This window comes from Hyla sarda, chromosome 3, assembly GCF_029499605.1.
Source record: "Hyla sarda isolate aHylSar1 chromosome 3, aHylSar1.hap1, whole genome shotgun sequence".
In the NCBI taxonomy this organism is placed as follows: domain Eukaryota; kingdom Metazoa; phylum Chordata; class Amphibia; order Anura; family Hylidae; genus Hyla; species Hyla sarda.
Window position 1 is genome coordinate 346,161,473 of NC_079191.1, and position 16,186 is coordinate 346,177,658.

Consider the following 16,186-nt stretch of genomic DNA (forward strand, 5'->3'; position numbering starts at 1 on the left):
CTCCTCATAAAAGCTGATCAGGTTAGTTTGACAGGACCGATCCCTCATAAAGCCATGCTGATATGGAGTCATACATTTACTTTTATTAAGATACTCTAAAATAGCATCCCTTAGAAAACCCTCAAACAATTTACATACAACCGAGGTTAAACTAACAGGTCTATAATTCCCGGGTCACCTTTTGACCTCTCTTTAAATATTGGCACCACATTTGCCATGCGCCAGCCCTGGGGAACAGTCCCTGTTACTATAGAGTCCCTGAATATTAACCTCTTGCGTACTTGTACGTCCTGAGTCCTGCTTCTGCTATATATCGTATCTGGTTGGTCCCGGCGTCTAACGGTTGCTGGGACCCGGAGCTAGCGCGCATCACCGATCGCGGTGACACGCACTATTAACCCTTTAGATGCGTCTAAACTGTAAAAAAAAAAAAAAAAAAAAATTCCCGGCAGCTCAGTCGGGCTGATTGGGACCATCGCAGAGAAACCGCGACGTCCCGATCAGATAGGACACAAGCGAAGGGTCCAGCGCGTCCGATCATCGATTGATTGCTCCAAGCCTGAGATCCAGGCTTGAGCAATCAACCGCCGATAACACTGATCAATGCAATGCTATGGCTTTGCATTGAACAGTGCTGGCAATCAAAGTACTGCATTTTATAGCTTCCCATGGGGGCTATAACAGTGTTAAAAAAAAAAAAGTGAATGTGATTTAACCCCTTCCCTAATAAAAGTTCAAATCCCCCCCCCCCCCCCCCCCTTTCCCATTATAAAAAAAAAAAAAAAAATAAGCAAATAAATATAAACATATGTGGTATCGCCACGTGGGTAAGTGTCCGAACTATAAAAATATATCATTAATTAAACTGCACGGTCAATGCTGTACACGTAAAAAAATTACAAAATAGGCTATTTTTGGTAACTTTTTATACCATAATTGAAAAAAAGCGATCAAAAAGTCCAATCAAAACAGAAATGGTACAGATAAAATGTTCAGATCACGGCGCAAAAAAATGAGCCCTCTTACAGCCCCGTGCGCAGAAAAATAAAAAAAATTATAGGGGTCAGAATATGACAGTTTAAAACGTATAAATTTTCCTGCATGTAGTTATTTATTTTTATTTTTTTCAGAAGTAACGCAAAATAGTACCTATATAAGTAGGGTATCATTTTAATAATATGGACCTACAGAATAAAGATAGGGTTTCAGTTTTACCGAAAAATGTACTGCGTAGAAACTGAAGCCCCCAAGAATTCCAAAATGGCTCTTTTTTTTTTTTTTTTGTTTCGCAGTAGATTTTGGGGGAACATTACTGGTGTCCTTACAAAGTAGAATTGGTGGCGCAGAAAATAAGCCATCATTTGGGTCTGTAGGTGCAAAATTGAAAGGGTTATGATTTTTAAAATTTGAGGAGGAAAAAGCAAAAATGGAAAAATAGAGCTCTGTCTATTACATTACTTAATTCCTTTAGAACATGGGGGTGAATGCCATCTGGACCTGGCGATTTGTCTATTTTGATTTTTTTTTTTTGTAGGCGGCACTGTACTTCCTGGGTTAGACAGGTGACCTGTACTTCTTCCTGGGTTAGACAGGTGACCTGTACTGGGGAGTTTACCTTATCTCGCTATATTTCACCTGGCATTTCATTTTCCTCGGTGAATACAGTGGTGAAGTTGTTTAATAATTTGCTTTTTGCTGATCCCGATTTATATTATCTTCCTCATCATTTTTTAAAGGGCCTACACTTTCATTTTTAGCCTTTTTGCTATTTTTATAGTTCAAGAACATTTTGGGGTTAGTTTTACTCTCTTTGGTAATGAGTCTTTGTCTCAATTTTTGCAGTTTTTATCTGTTTTTTACTTATTTTAAATTTTTCTCTATAGCTTTTTAATGTTTCTTCACTGCCGTCCTGTTTTAGTAGTTTAACCCCTTGGGGACCGAGCCCATTATGACCCTAAGGACCAGAGCGTTTTTTGCACATCTGACCACTGTCACATTAAACATTAATAACTCTGGAATGCTTTTACTTATCATTCTGATTCTGAGATTGTTTTTTTCGTGACATATTCTACTTTAACATAGTGGTAAATTTTTGTGTTAACTTGCATCCTTTCTTGTATGTCAGTGATTCCCAAACAGGGTGCCTCCAGCTGTTGCAAAACTCCCAGCATGCTTGGACAGTCAATCGCTGTCTGACAATACTGGGAGTTGTTGTTTTGCAACAGCTGGAGGCTCTGTTTTGGAAACAGTGCCGTACCAGGCGGTTTTCTTTTTTATTGGGGAGGGGGGCTGTGTAGGGGTATGTGTATGTGTAGTGTTTTTTACTTTTTATTTTGCGTTAGTGTAGTGTAGTGTTTTTAGGGAAAGTCACACGGGCACGGGCATGCTGGGAGTTGTAGTTTTGCAACAACTGGAGAGACACTGGTTGGGAAACATTGTCTGTTTCCTAACTCGGTGTTTCCCAACCCGTGTGCCTCCAGCTGTTGCAAAACTATAACTCCCAGCATGCACTGATAGACCATGCATGCTGGGAGTTGTAGTTTTGCAACATCTGGAAGAGCACAAAATGGAGACCATTATACAGTGGTCTCAAAACTGTAGCCCTCCAGATGTTGCAAGCATGCTGAGACTGCCCAGGCATGCTGGGATTTGTAGTTCAGCAACATCTGAAAGGCCAGATGTTGTTGAACCACAACTCCCAGCAGGCCTGGACATGCTTGGAGTTTCGGTTTGCAACATCTGGAGGGCTACAGTTTTGAGACCACTGGTATAATGGTCTCCATTCTGTGCTCTTCCAGATGTTTCAAAACTACAACTCCCAGCCTGCTGATGTCCAGGCATGCTGGGAGTTGTAGTTCTGCAACATCTGAAGGGCCAGATGTTAGAGAACTACAACTCCCAGCATGGCTGTGCAGGCTGAGATGCGTAGTTTTGCAACATCTGGAAGAGCAGAAATTGAAGACCATTATACAGTGGTCTTCAAACTGAGGCCCTCCAGATGTTGAAAAACTACAACTCCCAGCCTGCCCAGACAGCCAAAGGCTGCCTAGGCATGCTGGGAGTTGTAGTTTTCAAACTGTTAGCAGCAACAGTGAAGATCACCGGATCTTCACTGTTGCTAGTAACAACGCCGCCGACGTCCACTTACCCACCAACGATCTGCAGCCGTTCCTGGTCCTCCGGTCCCCGCCGCCGCTTCTCCTCCAGAGATCCAGGTACCGCGGTCCCCGCCGCCATCTTCTTTCTTCCCCTGGTCTCCCTGCAAGGGGCGGGGAGACCAGGGGAAGTTAACCCTAACCCCGGCCTGAGGCCTGTGATAGGCCATTCACAAGAGAACGGCCCTATCACAGGTGATAGGAGCGGGGTGGCAGGGTGCCACCTTGCTCCTATCAGTTAGGATGATCGGGGTGGTCTATAACAACCCCGATTATTGCCATTTTCCGGGCTGGTCGGGTCACAATAGACCCGATTAGCCCGGAATAGGCGCAAATCGCAGGTGCGTTTTCACCTGCGATTTGTGGTGATCGCCGACATGGGGGGGTCTCGGGACCCCCCTCAGCGATGTCAGGGAATGCCTGCTGAATGATTACAGCAGGCATTCCCCTCAGATCACTGCCAGGCGCCGCGGCAGGATATGTGCTTGTCTTGGGGCTAAATGGCTATGTCATGAGATTACCATAACACTGTGGCTAGCTTTTTGTGAACTTGTATTTCCTGTTTGACTTTTATTTTTTTTACTACAAATCCCACAATTCTATTTTCCTCCTTCCCACACATCTGCCACCCCACCCATTGAAACATAAATGAGCTGCAGACCTGTGGTTTTCAATCAGGGTGCCTCCAGCTGTTACATTAGTTGCAGATTGATCCCTCCACCCATTGAAGCAGACAGGCTCTCTGTCATCAGCTGACTAGTGAGTCAGGTCTCTGCTGCATTGCAAGCTGGGAAAAATCCGAGACAACAGTCATTTTGTATGCTGGTAAAAATAAATAGTGAGCTGAAAATCACAGAAGAATTGTGAGAAAACTGTCAAACACAGGTACAGACACTATATTATGAACTACACTAACTGTACAGCTCCTGTAGCATAGTCAAATAAAAAAAATCCCGGAATACCCCTTTAAGTCTAGTAGAGGGCGCCCCCTCTGGTCAGGCCCTGCACCATTTGAGACAGATAATTGTTTTTAGCTATAGTCAGAAACCCGTTTCCTTTGAGAGTCACAGGTCTCAGTCTCCCAGTTTATACCAGGACAGTTAAAGTCCCCCATTATTATTACCTTATTCTGATTTGCTCCCTTGTTTATTTGCCTCAGTAATTGATCTTCTGGCTCTTCCATTATGTTTGGTGGCTTATAGCAAACCTCTATCAGAATTTTTTTTATTTTCATCTCCATATATTTCTACCCATAATGACTTCACATTATCGTTTTCCTCCCGTAGTGCGGCCTTCAGACTCTATTTCAGATAGACAAACTCCTCCCCCTTTCTTTTTTTTTCCGATCCTTCCTGAATAGACTATAACCCTGTATCTTGACCGCCCCGTCCAACCTAGTCTCTGTTATACCCACAATGTCATAATTCTCCTCAGACATCAACCACTCCAGTTCCTCTGTTTTATTGGACAGACTAATGGCATTAGTCAACATGCAATTTAAAGGTGTATGTTTTTTCTTCCTATGAAGCCTATTAACTATTCTCACCCCTCCCTCTGCTCCACTCCCAAGGACATTAATAAGTTCCCCCCCTCTCTATCTATGCTATCTTCCCCCTCTATTTTTTAGGTTCCCTCCCCCCCAGTCCCTAGTTTAAGCACTCCTCCACCCTTCTAGCCATCTTCTCCTCAAGCACAGATGCACCCTCCCCTGTGGCCTAAGTCCCTGAAATCATATTTAACCCCTTAAGGACTCAGCCCATTTTCACCTTAAGGACTCAGCCCTTTTTTTGCAAATTTGACCACTGTCACTTTATGCATTAATAACTCTGGGATGCTTTTTGTTTTAATTCGGATTCTGAGGTTGTTTTTTTCGTGACATATTCTACTTTGTTAGTGGTAAATTTCCAGCGATACTTGAATCATTTCTTGATGAAAAATTCCAAAATTTGATGAAAAATTTGAAAACGTTGCTTTTTTTTTTTTTACGTTGAAACTCTGCTTATAAGGAAAATGGACATCCCAAATTATATATTGATTTACATATACAATATATCTACTTTATGTTGGCATCATAAAGTTGACATGTTTTTACTTTTTGAAGACATTAGAGGGCTTCAAAGTATAGCAGCAATTTTTACATTTTTCACGTAAATTTCCAAATTGGAAATTTTCAGGGACCAGTTCAGTTTGAAGTGGATTTGAGGGGCTCTCATGTCAGAAATACCCCATAATAAAAACTGCACCCCTTAAAGTATTCAAAATGACAATCAGTAAGTGTTAACCCTTTAGGTGTTTCATAGGAATAGCAGCAGAGTGAAGGAGAAAATTCAAAATCTTAATTTTTTACACTCGCTTGTTCTTGTAGACCCAGTTTTTGAATTTTTACAAGGGGTAAAAGGATAAAAATCTCCCCCAAAATTTGTAACCCAATTTCTCTCGAGTAAGGAAATACCTCATATGTGGATGTAAAGTGTTCTCCGGGCGCAGTAGAGGGCTCAGAAGGGAAGGAGCAACAATGGGATTTTGGAGAGTGAATTTTGCAGAAATGGTTTTTGGTGAGCATGTTGCATTTAGGAAGCCCCTATGGTGCCAGAACAGCAAAAGAAAAACCCACATATCATACTATTTTGGAAATTACACACCTCAAGGAACGTAACAAGGGGTCCAGTGAGCCTTAACACCCCACAGGTGTTTGACGACTTTTCGTTAAAGTCGGATGTGTAAATAAAGAAACATTGTTTCACTAAAATGCAGTTTTCCCCCAAATTTTACATGTTTACAAGGGGCAATAGGAGAAAATGCTCCCCAAAATTTGTAACCCCATTTCTGAGTATGTGTGGATGTCAAGTGCTCTGCTGGCGCACTAAAATACTCAGAAGAGAAGGAGCGACATTGAGCATTTGGAGAGAGAATTTGTTTGGAATGGAAGTCGGGGGCCATGTGCGTTTACAAAGCCCCTATGGTGCCAGAACAGTGGACCCTCCCCCCCCCCCCCCCCCCCAACATGTGACCCCTATTTTGGAAACTACACCCCTCACAGAATTTAATAAGGGGTGCAGTGAGCATTTACACCCCACTGGGGTTTTTAAGATCTTTGGAACAGTGGGCTGTGCAAATGAAAAATTACATTCTTCATTTTCATGGACAACTGTTCCAAAAATCTGTCAGACACCTGTGGGGGGGCATAAATGCTCACTGCACCCCTTATTACATTACGGGAAGAGTGTAGTTTCCATAATGGTACCATGGGGGCTTTGTAAACACACGTGGCCTTCAATTCCGGACAAATTTCCTCTCCCAAAGTCCAGTGGCGCTCCTTCTCTTCTGAGCATTGTAGTGTGCCCACAGAGCACTTTACATCCACATATGGGGTATGTTCGTACTCAGAAGAAATGGGGTTACAAATTTTGGGGGTATTTTTTCCTATTTTCCCTTCTGAAAATGAAAAATGTAGAGTAACACCAGCATTTTAGTGAAATTTTTTTTTTAAAATAATTTGCCCATCCAACTTTAATGAAAATTCGTCGAACACCTGTGGGGTGTTAAGGCTCACTATACCCCTTGTTAAGTTCCGTGAGGGGTGAAGTTTCCAAAATGTGGTCACAGGTGGGTATTTATGTTTTTGCATTTATGTCAGAAACGCTGTAAAATCAGCCACCCTTGTAAAAATCACCAATTTAGTCCTCAAATGTACATAGTGCGCTCTCACTCCCGAGCCTTGTTGTGCACCCACAGAGCACCCCTTTTACCTCTTGTGAAAATGAAAGGTATAGGGCATCACCAGCATGTTGGTGTAAAAAAAGATATATATATATTTTTTTTACACTAACATGCTGGTGTAGACCCCAACTTTTCCTTTTCGCATTGGGCTAAAAGGAGAAAAAGCTCCCCAAAATTCAGGGCTCGTAAATGAGAGAGCGCCATGCACGTTTGAGACCTAAATTAGGGATTTGCATAGGGGTGGACTTGGATCCAAGCGTTACAATTGCCTCCGCTACCAAAAATATTCTACGCCAGTAATTCCCAAACAGGGTGCCTCCAGCTGTTGCTAAACTGGAGGCTCCATTTTGTAAACACTGCCATACGGTCCGTTTTTCATTTTTATTGGCGGAGGGGCAGTATATGTGTGTGTGTGTGTGTGTGTATATGTAGTGTTTTACCTCTTATTTTGTGTTAGTGTAGTGTTTTTAGGGTACATTCACGGGCGGAGGTTTACAGTCAGTCTCCCGCTAGGAGTTTGAGCTGCGGTGGAAAATTTGCCATAGCTTGAAGCAGGAAACCCAAACCTACAAAACTAGGTTTGCAAAACTACAACTCCCAGCCTGCCCTAACAGACCGTGCATTCTGGGAGTTGTATTTTTGCAACAGCTGGAGGCTCCTTTTTGGAAACAGTGCCGTGTGATACCATTTAAATTTTTATTGGGAGGTGGGTGGGTGGGGGGGGGGGCAGTGTACCTGTGTGTGTGTGTGTGTGTGTGTGTATGTATATGTATATATATATATATATATATATATATATATATATATATGTATATGTAGTGTTTTACTCTTTATTTTGTGGTAGTGTAGTGTGTTCTAGGAGTTTGAGCTGCGGCTGAAAATTTGCCACAGCTCAAACTTGAAGCAGGAAACTCACTGTAAACCCGCCTGTGTGATTGTACCCTGTACATTCACATGGGGGGGGGGGGGGCGTGAAAACCTTCAGTTGTCTCAAAACTACAACTCCCAGCATGCACTGACAGACCGTGCATGCTGGGAGTTGTACTTTTTCAACAGCTGGAGGCACACTGGTTGGAAGACCTTGAGTTAGGTTCTGTTACCTAACTCAGTATTTTCCAACCAGTGTGCCTCCAGCTGTTGCAAAACTACAACTCCCAGCATGTACTGATCGCCGAAGGGTATGCTGGGAGTTTTAGTTATGCAACAGCTGGAGGCACACAACTACAATTCCCAGCTTGACGAGACAGCCGTTTGCTGTTCGTGCATGCTGGGAGTTGTAATTTTGCAAGATTTAGGGGGCCACAGTTTAGAGACAACTGCACAGTGATCTCCAAACTGCGGCCCACCAGCTGTAGCAAAACTACAAATCCTAGCATGTCCAAACAGCAAACTGCTGTCTGGGCATGCTGGGAGTTGTAGTTTTGCAACATCTGGAGGGCTACAGTTTAGAGACCGCTGCATAGTCTTCTCCAAACTGGCCCTCCAGATGTTGCTAGGCAACCAACTACTCACCTCCTGGCTCCTGCAGTGGGATCATTGCCAGCAGGAGGGCCTGCCGCCGATCGCCGCCTGGTAAGGGACCTCCACTGCCGCCACTCACATCACAGTTCCCCGGCTCTGGCCAGACTACCGTGGATGGGCAGAGCGGGGAAACCGAACTTTAACCAACCAATAGCAGGGATAGGAGGGGTGGCACCCCTGCCACCTCACTTTTTTATTCCTTCAGGGGGATCGGGGCTGTCTTGGACAGCCCTGATCACGCTTATTTTCCGGGTCACCGGAGACCCGTATGACCCGGAATTGCAGCAGATCGCCGGACTGAATTGACTGGCGATCTGCAGTGATCACCAATATCGGGGGGTTAATCTGCCAGGATGCCTGCTGAACGCCCGGTGAGTGGTGGGGACCAGAGAAACGCAGGGTGTACCTGTACGCCCTGAGTCCTTAAGGACTCAGGAACGGGGGCATATGGTACGCCCTGCGTCCTTAAGGGGTTAAGGACACTCCACCTACCTCTTAATTTGTCATTGGTGACAATATGTACCATAACTGCTGGGTCCTCTCCAGCCTCACCCAGTAACCTGTCAACCCAATCCGTGATGTGCCGAACTCGAGCGCCAGGAAAACACACTGTTCGGCGATCCCGGTCTTTATGACAGATCGCCCTGTCTGTCCCCCCTAATAATTGAGTCCCCCACTACCAGTACCTGTCTGGCCTGCCCTGCACTCCTCCCTTCCTTTTTACTGGATCAGACACCCCCCTGGCGTTCAGAGGCAGAGTCCTGCTGCAGTACTGCTAGCTCTGAAAGGGCATTCCCCTCATCTGCCAACCAGGCAAACTTGTTGGGGTGTGCCAGTTCAGGACTAGACTTCCTGACACTTTTCCCTCTACCCCGTTTTCTAACTGTAACCCAGCTAGAGGCCTGACTGTCCGGCACCTCCGTCCCACTATCCTCACCCACATCTACCCCAAAGAATACTTGCTCAGTGAGCAGGAGACTCCTCTCCAAGTTGTCAATGCGTCTCAGTGTTACCAGTTGCTCCTCTAGATCCAGGATCTGGGCTTACAAATGTACAACTCGCACAACAATATGCACCCTCGAACAGCTGTTCAAGGATTGCATGCATTGTGCAAGATGCACACTGGAGGCCATACTAGATTTGGGGGTTGCAAAAATTAACAGTAAAAAAAGTCAAATATTTCAATTAAACTCCCTGAATTTAATTTTAAGTCCCTCTCACTTTTATACTTACACTCATTAGTATACTCACTGTTACCTTTATTTCTTTTTTTTTTTTTTAAACAATGTTTTATTAAAGCTTTCATAGAAACATCAGAAAAATGTACAAACAATACATCAAAGTCCCTGAGCAGAGCAGAGCAGTACACATCGGAACACATCAGTATCTGTCACACACTACGTGTAACACATAGTCAGACATATAAATGCATGTCACTATATCCTACGATGTATCTACATATATGACTCACGGAACTAAGCCTTATTTTCCTCGAGTTATGAGAAGCCCAGCGGTATCTATTCGTGAGCACGATAGGCTGGTGTCGCCAACTAGGCAGTAGCATAACGCCCCAGTCCCATGGGATAAACTTATCCTGTACTAATACAGTAACACCGCAAATCATGTCTACACAGGATATTAGTCGCTGCTCCGCGAACTAACCAACCCCAAGAGTCTCCCCACTCAGTCCAGCCGAGATTTGCAGAACTCATGTACCATCTAGACTACAACAAACAACACTATAGACACACACCACAGGAGAAGATAGAAATAAGATCCCATGGTGAACACAGATCAGCTACCTAGAGAAAAATAGGTAGAAAAGAAGTAGTGAAAAAGAAGGTAAAGAAGAAAAGAAAAGATAGAAGAGAAGAAGAAAAATCTCTCAGCATGTCCGCCCCGCCCCTCCACCTACTATGTAACTTTAAGACCACCCAGCGAGCCACTGATGCTTGCTCTGCAATACCATGAGGAGTCTACAAACTCCTTCATCAGATCAGGTAACTCACTGGGTGCGTATGCATCCTCCATGAACGATCGCCAAGTTTTGAAAAATTTGCCTGCTCTCTTTTCCGTATCTCTCAGTGTATCTAATCTATCAATAAACAGTAAGGTTTTCATGATTTCAATTACCTGCGTAAGCGTCGGAGGATCCTTCTGCAACCATTGTCTCAATAGACTTTTCACTGTGGCCAATAACATAAGGTGAACCCCTCTAATTGCCATTATCGGGCCCCCGGAGGCTTCTTGGGAAGAAAGAGGCACATAATGAAATATCATAGCTAAGGGGGTGAGAGGAATATCCACATCCCAGACCCTCGCAATATAAGCCCTTACGTCTTCCCACAACGTTGTCAAAAATGAACACTCCCAAAGAGCATGCAGGAGAGAGGCCTTGGCCAGGCCACATTTGGGGCAACTTCTGAGATAATGTGCAGGGGCATCACTATAGGAAAGGTTAAAGGCATATGTGGCCCTATGTAAAATGCGGAAATGCATCTCCCTCCAGGACTCATTTATGACAGCTTTCCTCACTTGCGTCAAGCCTGCCAATAATTTGTGTCGTGCATCAGTGATGCCGAGATCCTCCTCCCATGCTGTGAACAAGGAATTGGCCAGAGCATGTAAGGAGGCCTGTTTGAGTGCGATGTACAATGTTGACAGAGAAAGTCTGCCCGAGTGTAAATTCAGCAAAGTACGGAAAACCGCTTCTCTGGATACATATACCTCACTCCTGGGAAGGCTGGTCACATAGGAGCGCACCTGTAAATACTGCAGGTAATGTCCATGTGGGAGATTAAAACTATGTTTCAGGTCCTCCCATGTGAGCACCCCTCCTCCGTCTCCAGAAAACAATTGGTCCACAAGCAAGATACCTCTAGTTCTCCATACCTGAAAAGCGCCCCTGCCCACACCCTGAGGGAATGAAGGTGAGTCCCAGAGAGGCAACAGGCTGGACATAATGTAGGGAAGGCCGTATATTTTTCTGATCGCCTTCCACGCCGCGACAGTGTCTTTGAGGAGGAGATTTGTCTTAATTGGGTTCGGGAGGGCTGCGTATGGCACATGTAGCAGAGCGCTAAGATCCCAAGGGGCCGCCAAGGCCCGTTCAATTCTCATGTTAGAGAACCAAGAGGTACCCAGCAGCCAGTCTCTGGAGTGACGTAACAATGCCGCTAGATTGTATAAGCGCAGATCGGGCAACTGGATACCTCCTTCATGAAGTGGTAGGCACAATTTTCTGAAAGCTATGCGCGGTCTTTTCCCCCTCCAAAGAAATTTAGTAAAGGCTGACTGCAACCTGGATACGTCTACATGTCTAAGTAACAGGGGTACCATTTGTAGGGGATAGAGCAATCTCCCGAAGCTTACCATCTTAAGGAGATGAGCTCTGCCGAAGAGGGTCAGCGGCAGGGACTGCCATCTAATTAGTTCCTGCTCTATCCGTCTAAAGAGTGGCATATAGTTTAGATTATATAGGGAAGACGGATTATTACCTACCCTAACTCCTAAGTATGTGATGTAGTTATGCGCCACCTCCACCCCCAAATCGCTCGTGGATTTATGATCGCCCGTTCCCAGATACAATAACTGGCATTTGGACGCATTAACCTTATAGCCAGAGTATCGGCCAAACTCGCGCAAAAGATCCAGGACCCTCCCTAGCTGAGAATTGGGGGACCCCATAAATAATAGCATATCATCAGCGAAGCACGCTAATTTCATCTCTTGATCTCCTACCCCGATACCCGTATAGACTGTGGACTGCATGAGGTAGACTGCCAATGGTTCCAGGGCCAAATCAAACAAAAGGGGCGACAAGGGGCACCCCTGTCGAGTCCCCTTCTCTAACCTGACATTATCAGATAGAAAACCTGGTGTGTAGATTCGGGCCCTTGGGTTTGCATATAAAGAAGACAAGAAGGTCCTGAATGGCCCACTAAACCCAAATTTATCAAGAATACTGTCCAGCCACGCCCAGCTGACATTATCAAATGCCTTTTCGGCGTCTATGGCAAGGAGGCCGGGCGGGTCTGGACAATATCCTCTCCTATGTGTAATCTCCAATGCAGCCAGGACTGATCTGATATTTGCCACCCCCGAACGGCCCTTGACAAAGCCAGTTTGATGTGGGCCTAACAAGGAGGGCAAGAACCCAGCCAGACGGTCCGCCATTATCTTTGCCAACAGTTTAAGGTCTTGGTTGATTAAAGAAATGGGTCTGTATGAGCCTGGGTTCTCTGGGGGCTTGCCCGACTTGTAAAGGACCTTTATATATGCAGTATTGCTAGATGGAATAATGGGATCTCCCCCTAAAATAGCATTAAATAAGGAAGTCAAAGGTTCAGCAGTGTCCTCCACCAACGCCTTATAGAATTCGCTGCCAAAACCATCGGGTCCTGGGGCCTTGCCACTTTTCAGACTTTTAATACATGCAACCACCTCCTCCCGGGTGATGGGCGAGTTAATCATTTCATTATCCTCAGGGGACAAAGTAGGTAGCTGTAAGCCTGTCAAGAATCTACGTCCGCCCTCATTATCGGTATCCTCCCTGGCATATAAGTCCGCATAAAATCGCTGGAGGACAGAATTTATCTCCTTGGGTCCCGTCTGGTGCTGTCCCTCTCCGTCCACCAGCGATTTTATATATTCGCCCTGTCTATGCGGCCTGGCCAATCTCGCCAACATCTTCCCGGACTTATTCCCAAACTTAAAAAAGTCCACCGTCTTCTGATTCCTATGAAGAATATCCCATGCCTCCATGCTAGCCTCAAAAGACTGTTTAGCTGCTAACCAAGAGTCCTTATTAAGCTGAGAGGGGGATACCTTTATTTCTTGTCACTATAAGGGCTCATTCCACTCTGCTGTTCACATGACACGCAGCTCTGAGTAAAAGATTAACTACACTTCTATTAACCTAGCCTTTACAAAATGTGTGTGTGTGTGTGAATGAAACCAGCCTTGGTTGGCCTTCTGTTTTTCTCCCTCACCCGAGTTGTTGGCGCGAATACTACTGCAAGCGAAAAAGCTTTGCACGCCCACTGACCTTTCAGGGTCTCTTCCCCTACATCTCCCCACTTCCCTAACATGATACTCGAATATGTAAAGAAAGAAACAGACAAAAAGCGCACTAATGTGCCATGATTCTGCTTGAGCAGTGGTGAAACGATGGAAAAGAAAGCAACTGGCAACACTGAGACGCATTGACAACTTGGAGAGGAGTCTCCTGCTCACTGAGCAAGTATTCTTTTGGGTAGAGGTGGGGGAGGATAGTGGGACGGAGGTGCAGGACAGTCAGGCAGTTAGCTGGGTTACAGTTAGAAAACGGGGTAGAGGGAAAAGTGTCAGGAAGTCTAGTCCTGAACTGGCACACCCCAACAAGTTTTCCCGGTTGGCAGATGAGGGGGAGGCCATTTCAGAGCTGCAGCAGGACTCTGCCTCTGACCACCAGGGGGGTGTCTGATCCAGTAAAAAGGAAGGGAGGAGTGCAGGGTTGGAATCTTTACAGCCCCAAGGACTGAATGAGGCCGTGGAACTAATCCACTAAGCCTACACACCATGGGGGCACACTCCGTTTCGGGGTTGTTGCAACCTAAAGGTTTCACCAATCCATGAATGCACTATGAAAGATACTGGTTCCTAACCCGAACAGCATGGACATAAAAATACGAATAGCTCGAACTAACAAGTGTTTTTCAGAGATATGTCCCATACAACAAATACGATTAAAAATACGCTTGTTTAAATACAGACAAATATATTAACTAGAAGATTTTAATATGTGCTGAAAATCTTCATAAAACTGAAAATCATCACCCTTTCTCACAATTCTTCAATTAATATATTAGGTCAGAACCGACCTCTATCCTGTCACTTCATCTTAGAAATACAAATGCATCTATCCCAGTCAATAAGTACATTCTTTCTTCGCGACTTCTACCATGGACTCTTACTATACGAATGATCCGCATTTCAGGTAGCGGTGGACATCGTCCGATTCCACCCATTGGGTCAGTTCGCATTTATTCTAGTCTCCTGGGAAACACTGTATATTTACATCAAATTTACGTGACCATACATCTGGCTTTTAAGACCCACCAGTCTTCCACACCCTGTATTGCCCATTGGTGTCTCTAATGCTGCTGCAACCCCACTCAGCCTATCTATCTCTATCTGTATTAAGCACCAAAGACGGTAAATCACATCTGTTCCATCTGGGCATTCCAAATCATCTGCTCACAGGCACCCAACAAAAGACTTCACCTGTGACCTCCGGCTATTCAATCCCGGTTGGTCTCCCATCCTTGACGGCACCTGCCGGTGTCTGTTGCGTTTCCTCTCCCATCCTGGAGAGTGTAGTGTTCAGCCATCATTCCCCATTCTTGAACCAAGAGATATAAGATTAGGAATTCCCTAAAGGAGTCTTCCGTCCTTGAAGTGTTATAATTTCTCTCCCTTATGATTATTATTATTTTTTTCTTCTATCCATTCTGTGAGACACAATCTCTTTTTTTATGAATGTTATATGGTTGATTTTAAAAGTTTTTTTCCATATGTACATTTTCAGTTTGTCCGGTACGTCACCCGCCGCAAATGTTTCGCGGGTTTTTCTATGTATAAATAAGCGAGGGAGCCAATCCCAGCCCAGTATTGGATCTGACGAAGAGGGGGTCTCCACCCCTCGAAACGCGTTATCCATGCATCTTTGTGCCTGAATAAAGAACTTATTGCTTTATCGAACACCAGACCCATGGTTATCACTACCTTGTAAAGGAGCGCTTTTGGAGCACCACGTTTTTCCGAGGATCTTCGATTCTCACTCCCTGCTTCCACTTCCCTAACATGCTATGCTTACTGCATTCCCTCTCTACTCTAACGCGACCGACGGCAGCCCAACACCTTTCTCTTTCCACTTGCCGGCTAGTCCATTTTAGTGCAGTAGGGCCTTGTAGGAACAGCAGACAAGCCTGGTTGTCTGCTATTAGGAAGTTAACCCGTCTGCATGGGTATGACCACATCCGCTATTGGGAGTGTCCGCTATTCAGACGGTGCAAATACATATGGGACTATGCCGCGGAATAAAAAACTGTCCGCTATTGAGACCGCAGAATCAGCTTCCCATTGACTTACATTGTATAAAATAAAGACTTTGCCTTACACAGTAGCGTAGTTGATTACGTTTTTGCATACAACAAAATTAAATGTACTGTAACGGAAACGGTGAAATGGAGACATAAACGGAGTGTGAATCTACCCTTTGGACATTAAATACCATATAAAAAGTCTGTAATGGTTTAATTCTCATTTGGGTAGAATTTAGGATCCCCTCTGTTTATCTTTATTTTTTTGTCTTCTACTACAACTATTTTTATGCCTGTAAATGGTCATACATTGTGAGTTTTTATGTACTATATTGTTTGTGTAGAGAATTTAGTGTTGTTTTTAGGGGTCACTCATATAATATTTTGGCTGTATGCTGTGGAAATATGTCAGAATACCATAAAAAAAAATTCCAACATGCATCACTGCGTGTCCATTTTAATTGCTGGACACAACTACACATATACTATCAAAAACAGACCAATAAAGCATATGGCCATGCGGCTGTTTATATCAAGGTACTTCTTTGTGGACTGCCAGAATGAGATTTCAATGCCCTCTAAGGTTATGTATATTTTGTTTTCTTTATCTTGCAGCTGCTAGTACAAGCTGGCTTCAGGAACATGTAGCGGACTTGAGCCGAAGGTATTGTGCTCATAATTCTACATTCTTGCCTTAAAGACCAGTAG

General features: G+C 44.5%; 1 protein-coding gene across 5 annotated transcripts in view; it reads left to right on the forward strand.

The window, feature by feature from the left end:
- Window positions 1-16,186, forward strand: part of SLC30A6 (solute carrier family 30 member 6) — a 68,893-nt gene that overhangs the window by 23,551 nt on the left and 29,156 nt on the right. For all 5 annotated transcript variants that reach the window (XM_056567486.1, XM_056567487.1, XM_056567484.1 and 2 more), the window contains one exon: window positions 16,094-16,142. In XM_056567486.1, coding sequence (XP_056423461.1) covers window positions 16,094-16,142 — 49 coding nt within the window. The remainder of the gene's footprint in view (window positions 1-16,093; window positions 16,143-16,186) is intronic.